The 19,069-nt window shown below is 44.1% G+C and overlaps 1 protein-coding gene across 4 annotated transcripts; it reads left to right on the plus strand.

Moving 5' to 3' along the window:
* The first annotated feature begins 4,030 nt into the window (after nt 1-4,030).
* LOC125544327 (mitogen-activated protein kinase 8) lies at nt 4,031-9,955 on the plus strand. Of its 4 annotated transcripts, XM_048707970.1 has the most exons (11): nt 4,031-4,427; nt 5,836-6,244; nt 6,881-7,008; nt 7,125-7,184; nt 7,642-7,791; nt 7,873-8,028; nt 8,118-8,329; nt 8,419-8,520; nt 8,633-8,688; nt 8,787-8,863; nt 8,957-9,235. In XM_048707970.1, the coding sequence occupies exons 1-11, from the start codon at nt 4,395-4,397 to the stop codon at nt 8,984-8,986; spliced, it is 1,413 nt and encodes a 470-aa protein (XP_048563927.1). In that variant the 5' UTR covers nt 4,031-4,394; the 3' UTR covers nt 8,987-9,235. The 4 variants fall into 4 exon arrangements, with proteins under 4 accessions (XP_048563927.1, XP_048563924.1, XP_048563925.1 ...); XM_048707967.1 differs by lacking the exon at nt 8,633-8,688 and having other exon boundaries at nt 4,037-4,427; nt 8,957-9,955; XM_048707968.1 differs by lacking the exons at nt 4,031-4,427; nt 8,633-8,688 and adding an exon at nt 5,258-5,484 and having other exon boundaries at nt 8,957-9,955.
* The last annotated feature ends 9,114 nt before the right edge of the window (nt 9,956-19,069 follow it).

Below are 19,069 nucleotides of genomic sequence, written 5' to 3' on the forward strand. Positions count from 1 at the left end.
CGGTCATGTCTACATTGTTCTCGAACCGTAGGGTCCGCACGCTTAAAGTTACGATGACAGTTATTATGAGTTTATGCATTTTTGATGTACCGAAGTTTGTTCGGAGTCCCGGATGTGATCACAGACATGACGAGGAGTCTCGAAATGGTCGAGACGTAAAGATTGATATATTGGAAGCCTATATTTGGACATCGGAATCGTTCCGGGTGAAATCGGCATTTTTCCGGAGTACCGGGGGGTTACCGGAACCCCCCCGGGGGTTTATTGGGCCTACATGGGCCTTGAGGGAGAAGAGAGAAGGAGGCAAGAGGTGGCCGCCCCCCCCTTCCTAGTCCGAATAGGACAAGGGAAGGGGGGCGGCGCCCCCCCCTTTCCTTCCTCTCTTCCACCTCTTTCCCCTCTCTCCGCGCCCACCTTGGCCGGCCGCCCCCTCTCCCTGGCTCCTTTATATACTGAGGCAAGGGGCACCCTAGAACACACAAGTTGATCCTCGTGATCGTTCCTTAGCCGTGTGCGGTGCCCCCTGCCACCATATTCCACCTCGGTCATATCGTTGTAGTGCTTAGGCGAAGCCCTGCGTCGGTAGAACATCATCATCGTCACCACGCCGTTGTGCTGACGGAACTCATCCCCGAAGCTTTGCTGGATCGGAGCCCGGGGAGCGTCATCGAGCTGTACGTGTGCTAAGAACTCGGAGGTGCCGGAGTAACGGTGCTTGGATCAGTCGGATCGGGAAGAAGACGTACGACTACTTCCTCTACGTTGTGTCAACGCTTCCGTTGCGATCTACAAGGGTACGTAAATCATACTCTCCCCTCTCGTTGCTATGCATCACCATGATCTTGCGTGTGCGTAGGAAAATTTTGAATTTACTACGTTCCCCAACAGTGTCTCGGTCATGTCTACATAGTTCTCGAACCCGTAGGGTCCGCACGCTTAAAGTTCGATAACGGTTATATTATGAGTTTATGTGTTTTGATGTACCGAAGGAGTTCGGAGTCCCGGATGAGATCTGGGACATGACGAGGAGTCTCGAAATGGTCGAGACGTAAAGATCGATATATTGGACGACTATATTCGGACATCGGAAAAGTTCTGAGTGATTCGGGTATTTTTGGGAGTACCGGGGAGTTACGGGAATTCGTATTGGGCCTTAATGGGCCATACGGGAAAGGAGAGAAAGGCCTCAAAGGGTGGCCGCACCCCTCCCCATGGGCTGGTCCGAATTGGACTAGGGAGGGGGGAGGGCGCCCCCTTCCTTCCTTCTCTTTTTCCCTTCCCTTTCCTTCCCTCCTACTCCTACTACTTGGAAGGGCTCCTAGTTCTACTAGGAAAAGGGGAATCCTACTCCCGGTGGGAGTAGGACTCCCCTAGGGCGCGCCATAGAGAGGGCCGGCCCTCCCCTTCCTTCACTCCTTTATATACGGGGGCAGGGGGCACCCCAAAGACACAACAATTGATCTCTTGATCTTTTAGCCGTGTGCGGTGCCCTCCTCCACCATAATCCACCTCGATCATATCGTAGCGGTGCTTAGGCGAAGCCCTGCGTCAGTAGAACATCATCATCGTCACCACGCCGTCGTGCTGACGAAACTCTCCCTCAACACTCGGCTGGATCGGAGTTCGAGGGACGTCATCGAGTTGAACGTGTGCAGAACTCGGAGGTGCCGTGCGTTCGGTACTTGATCGGTCGGATCGTGAAGACGTACGACTACATCAACCACGTTGTGCTAACGCTTCCGCTTTCGGTCTACGAGGGTACGTGGACACACTCTCCCCTCTCTTTGCTATGCATCACCATGATCTTGCGTGTGCATAGGAAAATTTTGAAATTACTACGTTCCCCATCAGAATCCCCTTCAAAACAAATCTTTCACTTCCCTCCTATGATTGTGAACTTTGTCGGGATGATTCTGAGAAAACAACTCTTCACCCTTTTTGGGATTGTCCTTTTGCTTTTAGTTATTGGGACTCCATTCTTGTGCACATAAATAGAGGAATATCCGTCTATGATGAGATCATGATTCTAACACAAGCTCTACCACCCACAGTTGCTCTTGAGATTTCCATCATGGGCTGCTGGCACATATGGATGCAAAGAAATGGTAAAAAATTCAAGGCTCAGCCCCCCTCTGTTAACTGATGAAGAAGATTTCTAGGACTGGTTTATTTTTACTTAGGCACGAGATCAAGAATAAGTTTGAAAGCAATCTCTGTAGTTGGATTGATCAGTTCCTGGACAAGTTTTATCATGTTACAATGGGATTCGCTAGAACTGACATTGGATAGTTGGCTAACTTAGTAGCCTTTTATTCATTTTTGCCTATACTTTTTTTAGAGAAAAAGCATGAAGCCCGACTTCAAATTAATGAAGCCATCAACTAGCTAGGATACAAAGGCCAAAACTTGACAAAAAATTGGAATGTCACAAGCATATCAACTCGAGACCAGGAGCTACAAGTAGCAAAGCTACAAACGCCATTGCCTACACTAAGAAACCACATTCAAGCTGCCGGAGTGCTCACTGCATCTAGAGCATTAGAGCAGAGGCCAACCAGAGACGCCAACGAACGCAGATGGGAGAGGCTGAACCGCATGGAGAGAAACCAGACACTGTCGTCGACCCAAAGAAGCCAATGTTGGAGAACGCAATCTCCCCTATGTCCATGTCGTGCCACTACACAAGGACCCCATACATCGGCCAACAAACCACGAGGGTATCAGACAAGAGTCAGTGAAGGATTGCGGACCAACCAACTCGCCTCCCACATCACCGACCGCCTAGAGAGCAAAACACCACCGCCGCCACCATCCACCAAACACCAGTTGACTGTGTATATTACAAAAAAAACTAGATTTTTTTTGTTTTTTTCTAGTTTTTTCAATTTACTATTCACAAGGGGGACACGTGGAACCATGCCCATCAAATCCGGTCCAGCTAGTTACGCATTATTATGTGATACAATAATAACTCACATGATGTCGTGCATGGTACGCTAAATCAGTTGGGACGTCAATTGGAGTTGTTGAGCAGCAACGAGACCTAATACTACTCGGAGAGATAAATAAAGTACTGCAATGAATTTAACACGTACTGTTGGTATGGTAGTGATCTTGCCGTATTTTGAAATGAAACTTCATGATGATTTGGATCTTATCTAGTACTACCTTTATCCGGGTTTACTGGCCCCTCTCATATTATGAGTTATATTGACCATACGTTAAATATTAGTGAGATATATAAGTTATATGTTGCAAAAATAATGAGTAGGCAAGAACATTTCGGCCGGGTTCACAGTGGATAAAGGTGAATAAATTCAAAGCATTTTAGTAGGCAAGGGATGAGCTGATGCTGGTCATGATTCCCTCCCATAAAAAGACGATCACATGGGTAGGCAACGAGGAAAGAAAAAGAAGATGGATGATTAACACCACAGCACATGCGAGACGCGATTAGGTTATTTGGCGTCATGTATGTCGGTGAGACCTTATCCTGCTGCTATGAATGCTGTTGAGATGAGATGGAAGAAATCCAGATCCACCAACCGATAAGATAATTGCGACATCTTATCGTATCACGGCCCGGCGCAGCGCAGCGCACGAAACTTCCCACGCGAACCGAACCGCCTACTCATTTTTACACTGCTGTACCACTACTCCGTTGGGATGGAAGAAGAAAAAAGGTGCGGCAAAGCCGTTGGGTTGAGATAAAAATAACTTGCGTTCCACGCACATCCCCATATTATGGTGTGGCTGGCCATGTGACTGACTGATTTAAGTCGCCACAAAATAAGCACGCAAGCTGAACAAAAGTGTGTTATTATTAGTAGTAAAAAAGAAAGGTGGTTTTGCCGGTCGCCGTCGTCGCGCCGGCCAAGCCAGAAAAACGCATGCCTGGCCACCACGCCACGCCGCTCCAAACTCAACCGGAGCGGAACGGATCTCCACGAAATCATCCGCGTCGCCCATCACATGGTGACCCACCGCCGCGCGGCTGTCAAAAGAAAGAAAGAAAGCAAGCACTTCTTTTTAACGTCAGTGGTTCCCCGAACGAACCCGATCGCTCGCACCAGACGAAGGAGGCGAGGAGCTCCTTGTGTTTGGGTGGATTTGCCCTTTGCGTTGCCCCCACCCTCACCGGCCCACAGGACGAAACCAACGCCACAACAACTCACACCCCCTTCGCCCGCGACTTGCTCAGTCGCAGCGAGCCGGGCCACAAGACGCGAGCGTTCCGGTTCAGGTTGGGGTTGGGGTTGCGCTCCCTCGTTTCATCGTCGATCCGCCCGCCCCGCCACACCGGCCCGGGGGCAGACAGAGATCTCTCCCTCGCGCGCGCGTGCCGGCGGTGACAAATGCGGCTTGATTCGCCGGCGGACAAGCGGCGGTGAGCGATGCAGCCGGACCAGCACCAGCAGCGGAGGAAGGTGAGACCGTGCGCCAGGGGTTGCTGTTTGTTGCGGGGTGGTTGGCTGCCTTTCGGTGCCCGTGTGGGTTGTTGGCGCTTCGAGATCGGTCGGTTCGTCCGGCGGGTTGGATGAACCTACCTCGCCTCGCGGGAGGATTCTTTTTCTTTTTGATGGGATCCGGGGGGTTCCGGCGCGCACGCTCGTCAGAATTATCTCTTGCCATTGGTATCCTGCAACTTCTCTTCCCCTTCCGTCGACAATTCCTTCCTTCCGTATAGTTGAGGTTGTTGATTCCAGCTACGGAGTCCAACTGAATTCTTCTCTTCCATTTCTTATTGCGAAAAAGGGATCCTTTTCACTCCTGTTTCTGGATCACAATTCATCTCAATTATTAACACAAGGTTCTCCGTTGGATTTCCCTAGTGGGTGCTTTCCTGAAATCTTCTTCTGCGGTTGGGCTTGGGCACCGTCTTTTCTTGCTTTGTCCCTCTATAAAGGAAATGATATTCTTTTCTAACTTTTCCGTTCCATGCTAGTAGTTGAATACTCATTGCTTCGTAAAGGATTGCTGAGGCCTTTTCAACTCCTGTAATCAACACCAGGAGAAAGAAAAAAAAGGTGATTCAGATGCAACCTAAGAGGTGCCACAAACGCAAATGCGGTATTAGATTCGCTGAGTAGATATGTTTATCTCAACTCAACCCAATTCTGTGGTCTTCTTACCGTCCTTTTTCTTGCAAAAAGTTATAGCCAATCATCTTAATTGTCTCAGTGGATTAGGTTAGGTTGTCAATATATTCTATGCCCACTTGGGAGGCATATTGATATTGATATAGATGGTTTTATGCCCAAGAACACATCCTTAAATAGTCATTCTTGGGCCCTTTGTGCTCCATAAGCGCTGTTTTCCTCATAGCTGGACGCCAAGGAGTTTTGCATCGGACAGGGAGTTGTAGCTACCTTCTTTGTGCGCGAGCGATCCAGAAGCTCACGGAATCCAACTTTTTGTGCTGTTCACAACTCTGTGAGTCAGTTGGATGCAGATTACAAGTCTGCTGTTTCAGTGGTCTGTTCGGTATGAAGTGACCTTTACACAAAATTTGGCTGTTGTATTGAGGAATTTTTTTTTGGGGGCGGAAAACCTGGGTTTAACTTCTTTTTGTCATCTAAGTTGTTTCATTGAAAGCCTATGTGGCTAGTATGTGTTATCAACCTGGGGTTTATCCAAAGGATGAGCTGAACCTTTTCTGGTCCTTTACTAAGTTTATTTGCTGGCAGGCTGGGCCATCTGACATTGAGCTCAATGCTTGAGGCAGATATTACTCAGTAAATTGGGCCTTCTTTTCTGTATGTGTGTCTTTTGTTTCAGTTGCGGAAAGGTTCTCCATTGCGCAGTATTAACTCTGTTTTTTTCCACTTCTCTCAGGGTTCATCGGAGATGGACTTCTTCAGTGAATATGGCGATGCTAATAGATACAAAATTCAGGAAGTCATCGGTAAAGGGAGTTACGGTGTCGTTTGTTCAGCTATTGACCAACATACTGGCGACAAGGTGGCAATCAAGAAAATACACAATATCTTTGAGCATTTATCTGATGCTGCTCGGATCCTCCGTGAGATCAAATTACTCCGCCTATTGAGACATCCTGATATAGTTGAGATCAGGCATATAATGTTGCCTCCGTCAAGGAGGGATTTCAAGGATATTTATGTCGTCTTTGAGCTGATGGATACAGACCTCCACCAAGTCATCAAGGCCAACGATGACTTAACCAAAGAGCACCACCAGTTCTTTCTCTATCAGATGCTTCGTGCACTGAAATATATTCATACCGGTATGCTGCTTTTTTCAAATTGAGATCTGAATTAGCATACAGTTCTCTATTGTCGTGTTATAATCTTTCTTGAATATCTAGGAGTAGGTATTTTATCCATACCCTATCTGTAGATCGCTGCTGATGCTTTGCTCCGCTCCATGTGGAGCATACACAATTTGGAGAAATGCACTCACATAAAATTCACTCTAGTGCCAAAGTTAAAAAGGCACTATACGCACATTAACCAAAATTTAGCGCTAGGCATTTTGCTATCGCCTAGAGCCTAGGCCCTAGGCGTGCTTAAGCACCCGCCTTAGGCGCCCCTTTTTTAACCAAGTGCTAACCCAATAACCATGGCCGCCATATTTTAGAGAAACTTGTCCTTTGTCCCAGATTAGTTATGTTCTTGTTGATCATTTGTCTTCTGGTGATTTTGATATTTGGCCTTTCATTGACCTGAAAAATATCTCCCACTTTGTTTCATGCTTTTTGTTGTGAAATGTACACTTCTTTGTATTTACCTTTAATGTCATCATGATTATTTTCCACTATCCATTGTTGAGCTACTAACATTATCAGCTTCAAAAATCATCCATTTCCAATTTAATTCATTTACCATTGTCTGTGATCTGACCAATATTTATTTGATTGCAGCTAATGTTTATCATCGTGATTTGAAGCCAAAGAATATATTGGCAAATGCTAACTGTAAACTCAAAATATGTGATTTTGGGCTAGCACGAGTTGCATTCAATGACACTCCCACGACTGTATTTTGGACGGTATGTAAATTTTGGTAGACTAGAATCACATCCTGTGTTATTTGCCAAATTAGATTTGTATTCAGAGGTAGTCTTTTGGCACTTAATTTTTATCTTCTATTCATCATTGCTTGCAGGATTATGTTGCTACTAGATGGTATAGGGCTCCTGAGCTTTGTGGATCTTTCTTTACTAAGGTAACTAGTCTGCACATCTCTGTTGTGTTTGCTAGGATATCTTGTCCGCTACTTTCCACATAAACATGCCTCATGCAATTGCTGGGCAGGCTATGCTGTTTAATACCACATTATTCTTGCGCACATAGTAATAAAAGAAGATAAATCAGTGTCACAACTCACAACCTATACAAGGTTTCACTATGGTGTTCCATGTAGTTTGCAGCTGTGCTGTACAGTGGATATATATATATATACATGACATGAGACCGTATTCAAGGTTCATACGACTACTAGATCCTACGTAGTCAGCTGGTCTTGCTAATAAAATGACAATGCAAACCCTTCTAGAGCCTACTGTTTGAGTGTTTTCACAACTACAGAGTATATGCTACTAGTTATCATTAATACCTGATCTTTCACTCCTTAAAAGGCTCCGATGTTGAATTCAGGATGCTAAATTGGTTGTTCTGTGCAGTATTCACCAGCTATTGACATATGGAGTATTGGTTGCATTTTTGCGGAGATTTTAACTGGGAAACCTTTGTTTCCTGGTAAAAATGTAGTTCACCAGTTGGATTTAATGACTGATCTCTTGGGTACGCCGTCACTGGATACTGTTTCCAGGGTACGCTTTTCCATTCATGATCCATGATCCAAAGTAAGGTATCCATAAATGTCAAGCATCCTAATCCCTTTGCAACTGCAGATCCGGAATGAGAAGGCAAGGAGGTACTTGAGTAGTATGAGGAAAAAACAACCGGTATGTTTTTCTGAGAGGTTCCCCAAAGCAGATCCTGCTGCACTCAAACTTATGCAGCGGCTTTTAGCATTTGACCCCAAGGATAGACCAACGGCAGAAGAGGCAAGTGTTTCTAGATAAAACTTCAGATTCAAAAACAGGTGTTAAAAACTTTGTCATTCTAACAATATTTATGTGCACATCATAATCAGGCGTTAGCTGATCCATATTTTAAAGGCCTTGGGAAGGTAGAGAGAGAACCATCCTGCCAGCCAATATCGAAATTTGAGTTTGAGTTTGAACGGAAAAAGGTGACAAAAGAGGACGTAAAGGAACTTATATTCCGCGAGATATTGGAGTATCATCCTCAACTTCTCAAGGATTACATGAATGGAACTGAAAAATCGAACTTCCTATATCCTAGGTTTTTACCATAAGATCTCCTCGATTTTTTTTCCATTAAATGCCAATTTTCATAACTGATCCGTTCTTGGTTCCTATGTTATTATGAAGTGCTGTAGACAATTTCCGAAGGCAATTTGCTAATTTGGAGGAAAATGGAGGGAAGGGAGGGGCAATCGTTCCATCGGACAGGAAGCATGTTTCGCTCCCCAGGTACCCACTGCAAGATTTTACCAATAGTATATGCTGTTATGTTCTGCTTTTTGTTAAAAAAAGATGCCATTAAATTAAATAAATAGCTCATGTGTGCATGGTTAAAATATAGTTCTTTGGTGATCTCATGGTACTATGGAATCGCTTTACATGACAAAAGATGGTCAGGTAGTCAGGAATTTCAGTTCAAGTTTGATGATTTGGCATGATAATTTCAGAGACTGCCACTCAACTTTGCTTGCTGACATTTAGTTTGCATTTGACAGGACTACTACAGTTCATTCTACACCAATTCCTCCAAAAGATCAGAAGTCTTCCCAAGTTCCCCAAAGGATTCCAACAGGTAGTAGTTTCTCCTAAGTAGAAGTCTAGTGTTCTATTTTCTTCAGATGGCACCAATATGACATGTATATATCCTTTGCTGCAAAATTTGCAGGTAGACCAGGAAGAGTGGTTGGCCCGGTAATACCATTTGAGAATTCATGTGCTATGGATCCTTACAGTCAACGAAGGGTGGCGAGGAATCCAGTACTTCCTGCAGCTGCTACCAATGTATCAGCATACGCATACCACCGAAAGTCAGACAGTTCAGAGAGAGAGTTACAGCAGGAGCTTGAAAAAGACCGCATGCAGTACCAGCCGATGCAGCGTTTCATGGATGCCAAGATGGTCTCCCCTGACTTGAGGTCTACCTCCTATTACATGCCAAAGGGTGCCCCAAAAGCCGATGTAGCAGAAAGGACTGGTTTGCAGCCAAACATGATGCAGGGAATTGCCCCGTTTAATGGCATTGCTGCAGTTGGAGGTAGCTACAATAAGGCCAGTGCTGTTCAGTATGGAGTTTCAAGGATGTACTAAGTGATCTAGTGCAATGACCACTTCCAAAATGCTTGGCTTAGCTGAAGTAATAACATGGAAATCGAAGTACTTCCTGAGTTGCCTTATGGGCTGAAGGTTCAGACAGTGGATCGATGATCTTCGATCGAGGAGGAAGTTGATGTCTCATGAAGAACAAAAAAAATAAGATTATGCAAAGACAACATCCTGCCTCTTGATCTAGCTGCCAAGGAAAGAATGACATCTGGTAATTTGCTGCTAAGGGGAAAAGCCGAAGTTGGGGGTACAAGATGATTGAGGTCTATGTACTTTGAAAGAACGGAAACATATCGGAATAATGGAAATGGTGAACTTCTGTACATAAATAACTTGATTTTTCTTTGTATTACTGTCGGCGAGAGCTGTCAGTTTTGCTCCATATTCATGTGGCAATGTGATTTATTTTTCTGGGTTTGAAGCACTTATGCAGTTATGCTTCTGTAGGAGTTCAGCGTTGTAATACTTTGGAGTATGTTTAGATCTGTAATAGAATAACAAGACCAAACTTCAGTAAGATAGAATGGTAATGAACTGCTAGTTTTGGGGGTTGTTGGCTCAACCGTGGTACATATTAAACCAGGGTTGATATAGAGGAACAGTAGAAACATAAAATAGCAAGGTACTGATCATTTCCAAATTAACTGAATGTCTAGCCTTGTCATAAAAGTTTGATGAAGTCAATATATCAACGTTTGCTTCATCACAAAATATATTTGGTATCTGTTCACAAATATAAGATGTTTTAGATTTAGATATTTTAATTGAACTACATACGAACTAAAACGAGTGAACAAACACACTAAAACATGTCTATCCATTAGAGAAAAAAATTACTCCCTATGATTAATATTGACCGGGGAGTACAACTTGTATTTGTGAACAAAGGGAGTGCATTCGAAAACTTAGTCAAATACTAGAATGGTGGGCGGGCTTTGCTGCGCCATTGGGGTTGTTGAGTTTTCATTAAAAAAAATTACTTACTCTATTTCAAAATATAAGGTGCATTATTTTTTGAGAAGTTATAAAACTTCTTTAAGTTTGATCAAATTTGTAAAGAAGTATGTCAAAATCCATAATATAAAATTGGTATCATTAGATTCATCATGAAATGAATTTTCATATTTTTATTTATCTAGTACTGTGGATGTTGATATTTTTCGCTCTGAACTTGATCAAAGTTAAATAAATTTGACTTCTCAAAAAACCAATACACCTTATGTTCTGTAACTGAGGGAATATTTAGTTTGGTGAGTGGAGAAGATAATGAAGTGTGTTTTATTTTTATTTATATAATGTGATGTTTTGGTGGCTTTTCGAGGTGTGATTCTATGTGATCTGCTAATCAACCCATATTTATGGGGTAAAATTTCTCGGTCGGTGGCTGCATGTACTATATTGACGCTACAGTACCACATGGCGACGCTTCTTTTTTGTAGGTGGTGAGAGGGTGTGCCAGATTGATATTCTTTTATAGGCAAGTTGCCGCTAATTGATTTGAAAAATCGTTGGTGACAAGAGTGATGGTGATGGGCTACTCTCTCACCGAGCGCCAGAGCATTGCTGACCGTCTGAATTGTCAGCCGGGTTCCTTCCCCACGACGGTGCCTGGGGATACCCATTAGTGACTCCCGGCTGTCCGTCGTCGAGTTGCGGCTGACGGTGGCCAAGCTCCAACTCCGTATCGAGCCTTGGCAGGGTACATGGTGTCCAAGGCGGTGCAGACAGTCCTCATCAACTCCTCTCTGTCCAGCCTGCTCCTGTTCATCACGAGTTTCTACAACCTCCATGAGACACTCCATCATGAGATTGCCAAGGTCCAGGCCAGATTCTTCTGGGCCGGGAGGGTGATAAGCAGAAATACCATATGGTCCGTTGGCCCGATATTTGCAAGTCGCACGACCAGGGTGGGCTCGAGATCATGTCCTCCAAACGCATCAACATTGCCCTGGTGACTAGCTGGCTTTGGTGAATTGCGAATGGGGATGACGACCTTTGGCTTGACATCATCCGAGATAAGTATCTGCACAGTCAACTGCTTGCCTTCTGTCAGTGGTCTGGCGGATCGTAGTTCTGGCAACCCGTCATCCAACTACTCCCGGTTCTCCGGATTGGGACCTCCATCTCGATTGGGTCCGGCGCCGCCACCTTGTTCTGGTTCGACAGGTGGGCTAGGGATCTCCCATTTGTTGCCCGGTTCCCCGATTTGTTCTCCATCGCGGTGGAACCTAGGATCTCCGTCGAGGTTGCCCTTATTTACTTAGGGCGCCTCACGTTCCGGCGGCAATTTGGGCCTCTGGACCTTGTTGCGTGGCACGAGCTCCTTGACTGCATCGCTCTTCACAAGACGTACATGGATCTAGCGACCGATCGCATATCCTGGTGTCTAGAGCCTTCGGGTGTCTTTTCCACTAAATCCCTGTACTAGGCCATTGCGCCCACACCCGCCCCTTTGCCTCTATCTGTGGTGAGGATTATTAGACTGTCGCTGAAGATTAGGATCTTCTTGTGGCAATGGATTCGGGGCCGGATCCCTTAAGGTGCGGAGGTCCTCAAGAGGAATGGTCCTAGTGACAGGATGTGCCCCCCTATGCAGGATAGACGAGGACTCGAATCACATCTTCTTCACTTGCGTGTCCGCTCAATTTCTCTAGAGTTCCTTGCGGGAGGTGGACGGTGGTGTAACAACAACTTCCTTTTCTCTGAAATCCAGGCCTCCCCTTAGCCTGGCCACCACATAGGTGGTTGGGGATTGGGGTCCTTGCTTGGACGTTGTGGATGGTCCATAATGAACTTGTGTCCAGCATGTGCCTCTCCGACATGCTATTGACGTAGTTTTTAAAATGTGTGGTTACTTGCAGCTATGCCGGCTGCTTTGCCGCCCTCAGGATCGAGCCGCCATCAACACCATCATTGCTAACCTTCACGTGATGGCTCTCCGCTTGGCGCCGCCGCTCCGTCCGCCACCCCCCGAGCCGGATTAGCTTCTTCGCCTGATGTGCCACCATCTTTGTTTTGTTTTTAGGGCTTGCTGAGCTGTGCCCTCAGCAGAACCCTCTTGTACTGTCGTATGTGCTACTTTTGCATGCATTTGCGGTGTGAACATTTGTAGTACCTTGTGGTGCTAGTGGTTTGCTTTATATATAAAGTGGGGCAAAAGCCTTTTTTCGGTAAAATCGTTGGTCCGGTCAAAATCGTGAACCAAATCCAAAATTAAATATCTCAATCGAATGAAAGAGCTGCAAAATTAGGGAGCATAGTGAATTAAAAGAATTGAATGAGATAGCTCCTTGAGAAGTTGTTGTCCCAGTCAAAATCGGATGAATTTAGTGGTTGATGGTATGAACATCTTTACCAACAAGAATTTACATACAACCTATTCAAGATAGCCAAAGTGTTTTTTTAAAAGCTCGCTTCCTACCCCTTTTTGGGCAAAACAATGTTTATTGATCAACGACAATGTTTACAGGGATAATGGTTGGGTCACAATGCGATCCAAACCATAGATGCCTTCCCCGAGGAAGAAGAACACCATATCTAGCTATGTTATGAGCTTCGAAATTTGAAGCTCAAGGTTCAAACACAAAATTGCAAGAGGTAAAAACAATCGCAGTCTCTACAATCTCTTTGATAATACCACCATAATTCCCTCCAGCCTGCTGATGAATGTGATTGATAACCTGCTTGCAATCGCTTCCTACCTAGACCTGGCCTGACCTGGCCACCTAGCGTACTAGCCCACTAGGCCGTGTGCTCGGCACATGGCGGACCGACACGCCACGTGACTAAGTGGGCTGTGCCTTGCACACAACACACCTGAGATAGTGCCTGGTCTGCAAGCCTAGGCCCGACCCCCTTTTTTCCTTATATTTATAATGGGCCAGAAGACTGAAAAAACAAAAACAACAACCCATAAGGCCAAAAACACACATCCGAATAGGACTAAACATACTGCGGGTTATCCTCTATTCTTAAAAAGTTGCAACTCATTACCTATTTTTTCCTCTTCATGCAACTATGCCACATTATCAAATCATGCATGTGGTCATAAGTTACAATTTGTGCACTAATCTATTCATGCAACCATGCATGTTAATTTGCTTCACTTATTTTTGTGCGGGAACAGATGGTCATATTACACATTTTTGTAGCATGACGTACATATATTTGTACGTTGTATGCTTGGAGCAAATATATGTAGGTCATGTTACACCCTTTTTTCGTAAAAATGGCACCTAGTGTGACTTCAATCCAATAGAACTCTCTTTTTATACAACATTTTGTCACATGCTTCATATACTTTATTGTTTCCAAAATATATCCTGAGAGCATTCTTAAATTTGTTTTTGTGATAGTTTTAGCTCTTTCAGAATCTATTTATGCATATATTTTACCAAGGTTGCCGCAGCAACATGCAGGGCATCATCTAGTATCGATTGTTTGTCTAAAAAGAACATGTGTTGCGCCTGGGCCCGACACGACACAGTTATGAACGTGCCTAGGTGGTCTGCCATTCCTGGCACGTTTAAACATAAGTTGGGCTGTGCTATTCCGTGCCGGCCCACTTGGCCAGGTTTAAGCGTGGTTAATGTAAGAATACTTTGTCTGGTCTTTTTTTACTACGCATATAAGATTTTTTCCTTTTACTCCTAAAAAGAAGATTTTCCTTTTGCTCAGAAAAATAAGATTTTCCAAAAACCTCTAAAAAATATTTTCTAAAGTTAAACTTCGTAAAGTTTGACCAAATTTATACAAAAAAATATCAACATCTTAAATACTAAAGTTATACAATATGAAATTAAATTCATGACGTATCCAATGATATTGATTTCATATTATGAATGTTAATATTTTTTTTTCTACAAAGTTGGTATAATTAAACTTTATAAAATTAAATTTATTAAATTTGACTTCACCCAAAGATGAAATGACTGGAGGGAGCAGTACTATAGGCGTTTACAGGTTTAATTCTTCTGATCTACGATTTCTTTCATTGGCGTTGGTTGTTAGTCTGGTGCGTTGGTCCTATGAAATCTTAGCATGACGACTTCCTGACTGTATACTACAACAAGGTTTGCCCGGTTTAAGTGAGGGAGGGGCGATGACGGCAGCGCGCCTTTGGTGCGTTCCAGTGCTTGTAGTCCTCGCTAGGTGGTTGATACGTCTCCATCATATATACTTTTCCAAACTCTTTTACCCTTGTTTTGAACTCTAATTTGCATGATTTGAATGGAACTAACCTAGACTGACGTTGTTTTCAGCAGATGTGCCATGGTGTTATTTTTGTGCAGAAATCAAAGTTCTCGGATTGATCTAAAAATTTACGGAGAATTTTTATGGAATATATAAAAAATACTGGCTCAAGAAGGTACTATAGGGGGGCCACCCAGAGGCCACAAGCCCTGGGGGCGCGCCTTGCATGCTTGTGGCCCCTCTGGACCTCCTTCGACCCTAACTCCAACTCTATAAGTACCTATACGCAAAGAAAAAATCAGGAAGAAAGATTCATCGCATTTTACGATATGGAGCCGTCGCCGCCTCCTGTTCTTCATCGAGAGAGCTGATCTGGAGTCCGTTCGGGGCTCCAGAGAGGGGAATCCATCGCCATCATCATCACCAACCTTCCTCCATCACCAATTTCATGATGCTCACTGTCGGAAATGAGTAATTCCATCGTAGTCTTGCTGGACGGTGATGGGTTGGATGAGATTTATCATGTAATCGAGTTAGTTTTGTTAAGGTTTGATCCCTAGTATCCACTATGTTCTGATATTGATGTTGCTATGACTTTGCTATGCTTAATGCTTGTCACTAGGGCCCGAGTGCCATGATTTCAGATCTGAACGTATTATGTTTTCATGCATATATGTGTGTTCTTGATCCTATCTTGCAAGTTGTAGACACCTATTACGAGTTATGATCCGCATACCCCCAAGGTGACAATAATTGGGATTCTTTCCGGTGATTACCGTAGTTTGAGGAGTTCATGTATTCACTAAGCGCTAATGCTTTGTTCCGGTTCTCTATTAAAAGGAGGCTTTAATATCCCTTAGTTTCCATTAGGATCCCGCTGCCACGGGAGAGTAGGACAAAAGATGTCATGCAAGTTCTTTTCCATAAGCATGTATGACTATATACGGAATACATGCCTACATTATATTGATGAATTGGAGCTAGTTTTGTGTCACCCTAGGTTATGATTGCTACATGATGAATATCATCCAACACAATTATCATTGCCGATCCATTGCCTATGAGCTTTTCACATGTTGATCTATGTTAAGTTACTTTCGTTGCTACTGCTCTTACAATCACTACAAACTGCTATTGTTACTTTTGCCACTGTTATCGTTACTTCCATACTATTTTTCTACTAAATACTTTGCTGCAGATATTAAGTCTTTCAGGTGCGATTGAATTGACAACTCAACTGCTAATACTCGTGAATATTCTTTGGCTCCCCTTGTGTCGAATCAATAAATTTGGGTTGAATACTCTACTCTCGAAAACTGTAATGACCCCCTATACTTTTGGGTTATTAGTGGTCCACGGACATGGTTGTAATTTTTATTGCTTCCGTTGTTTTTTGTACTGCCATGATTGAAGATGAATAGATTGGAAGTTTCTCGAAAAAAAGATAAAAGGACCGGAGGGAGCAGTACTATAGGCGTTGCCGACCACTCCCACTTGGCATTCTAACCATCGAGCGTGCGCTCTCCTTCGCACTGCTGGGAGCTCCACTCCCCGACACTCGCAACGACCCTGCACTAGCCGAAGTCTCATCCCCCGGTCTCCTCTCCTTTTCTCCGCGGCCACGCTCCCCCACTAGCAGAGCTGTCCTACACCTACGCTAACCTGGTCCTCCCTCCCCCAACCCTCAGCTCGCCTGCAAACTCCTTGTCCGTCACCCAGCCAGGTCAGCAGCAAGGTGAGGCCATTCTACTATAGACCCCCTATTGGTGCAATAATCTGCCATCCTTATGTTTTGGAGTTTGTTGACATAAACAGTATGGGACTTATGTGTTTGCTAGTGCACACAGAGTAATAAGTCCCTAGAATCAAGAGGAGTTTGATTCAAACGACGAAGATAATCCCATGCATGGCAGTGAAGGTTATCATCGAAGATTATGACAACAAGAGTGACCCCTCAAAAATTGTTGACGCTAAGAAATTGATTCGGTGTTCGTCGGAAGGAAGTGAATGCGACCGAGAAGATCGAAGACGAAGTGAAGACTAGCATTTATTTCATTGTTTCTCTTCTCTTTATTGAGTCACAGGACCACCATACTATTAAGAGGGGTGTAGCGTTTGAAACTTTGATTCTCTGATGCTAAACCCAAATCTTATGAAAGTTGCGAGAGAAATCTCTTTGTGTTCCGAGCAAATACTTGCCAGCAAGAGACCGTCTTCTTCGCTGCGAGAGATTTGTCTCTGACCGATGAGTTAGCATTACTTGGTCCTCAAGTAATGTTACCATTGCTCTTGAAATCCGACCGTTGTAAATGTGTCGGTTGGCCATTGGCTGGACCGTGTGTCCAAAATGGTCATTTCCCACCAGGGAAAGCTACGACTATAAATACCCACCCCGCATAAGCGTTGCCCGGTGGTTGCTCCGTTTGATTGTGAGAAGATTGTTGAGAAACCCTCTCCAGAGTGATTTGAGTTTAAAAATCCACCAAGAGAAAACCCCTAGAGCCGAAAAATTAGATAGTGGTTCAGCATCACTCGAATATAAGTCCAGTTTGCTCCGCCTATTACTCTTGAGAGCTACAAACTCTCTAGATGATTAGGTGTCAATTTCTTCAGAGACGAAGAGTAATTATGGTTCTCGAAGAAGAAGTCTGTAAAGGTTTGGAGATCGCCTCAAGTATCTACCACGAGTGATCGATATTGGTTGATGAACCAATTGCCGAGGAGAATAGGGCGAAGAGAGTTTATCTTCTATGTTAAATCACAACCCCTCTAACCAAATGTAGTCCTTGTGCATAAGGACAAACTGGTCTACCAAATTCCTTGTCGCCATCGAGCATCACTGGTTACTTCTGCTTCTCCTCTTTACATTCAAACTGTCTCTATCATGTGATTTGTCTCGATGCATGCTTTCCATTCGGTAGTTTGTATTCACTGACTGTACGCTGTTTTCATTCGCTCCGCTGCTGGGTTCTGAGATTTTTGATATTTCTGAAGAAAATTTAAAACTCCCAATCACCCCCTCTAGTAGACATACTTCGTTCCTATGATTGGTATCAGAGCAATGTACTATTTGACTCTGCTGATTTTGGTCTAACCACCTTGGAGTTTAAGTATGTCTTAAGTGAGCTACAAGTCGCACCTCAAGATTCCCATCTTGGATGGGACAAATTATCCCTTTTGGAAAGAGAAGATGAAGATCCGTCTCCGAGCTATTGATGATGATATGTGGAATGTGGTGCAAAATGGATACACGGTTGAAGTGCCTCAAGCTCCCACTGACTGCGAGAAGAAACTCATTTAGATGGACACTCAAGCGGAAGATGAAATTGGTGGCCATCTCTCCCGTGCTCAATTTCTTCGCTATCATCAGTGTGAAACTGCGAAGAAATTGCAGGACATTCTCGAAAAAAATAAATGAGGGTGTTTCAACTCAGAAAGAAGCTCGCATAGATACTCTTCGGTCAAAGTTCAATAGGTTCAGGAGAATCAGAAATGAAAGTTGTGAGCAAACTTTCGATCGCTTGAGTGACATCGCAAATGATCTGCAAGGTCTCGGCGCCAAAGCCATCACTCATCACGAAGTTGTGAAGAAACTGCTCTGATCTCTTGACAGTTCATTCAACACACTTGTCTTGATGATTAGCGAACGAGCTGATTTCAAAGTTCTCGAATCCGCTGATATCATGGAAAGGATAAACACCCACGAGGAACAAGAAGAAGAAGAAGAAGAAGAAGAAGAAGAAGAGAAGAAAGATCTCTATGGCTCAAGTCACTGCAAAAGTCATGCTCCCAAGGCTATGGCCAATTCTTCCTAAGAAGGAAATGCTGAAGAAGATTCAGATGACCAGAAAGGATCAGCAAATATCTCGCGTTAATCACAAAAAGATTCTAGCACCTTCACAGGAAGAAACAGTTCCAGAAGAAAGGATCCAGCAACTCTGGCAGTTCAAAATCTTCATCAAAACCTACTGGAGATTACACCTGCTTCAAGTGCAAAAAGCCAGGACATTTCATTTCGGAATGTCCTCTCTGGGAAGCTGAAATCCGTGCCAGTGGAAGATATGATTCAGGAAACAACCATGGCAAAGGAAAGATCAAGAACTACGACTCCGATGATGAGAAGAAAACAAAGAAGTTCTTCAAGAAGAAGGACAACTCCGCCTCCAAGTATTCGTCAAGTTCTTCCTCAAGGAATCCCTCCAAGTCCTCCTCCAACCGCAAGAATACCTCTCGCAAGGCCAAGTCGTACATTGGCAAGGAGATGGACTCTGATGAAAAAGAGTCATGTGACTCCAAAGAAGCTGATGAATCCGATGGGGATTCTGATTCCGACATGGCTGGTATACACTATTACAAGATGGTCCAAACGCGACACTACGATCAGAGACCCTTCGACGAAATTGTGTGCGATGCCATAATCGCAAACGGTGGTGTAAAGAACCATCAAAAAAGGTGCAAAACGTTTGCGATGACGGATGCATTA

The sequence above is a fragment of the Triticum urartu genome, chromosome 3, assembly GCF_003073215.2.
Source record: "Triticum urartu cultivar G1812 chromosome 3, Tu2.1, whole genome shotgun sequence".
Taxonomy (NCBI): domain Eukaryota; kingdom Viridiplantae; phylum Streptophyta; class Magnoliopsida; order Poales; family Poaceae; genus Triticum; species Triticum urartu.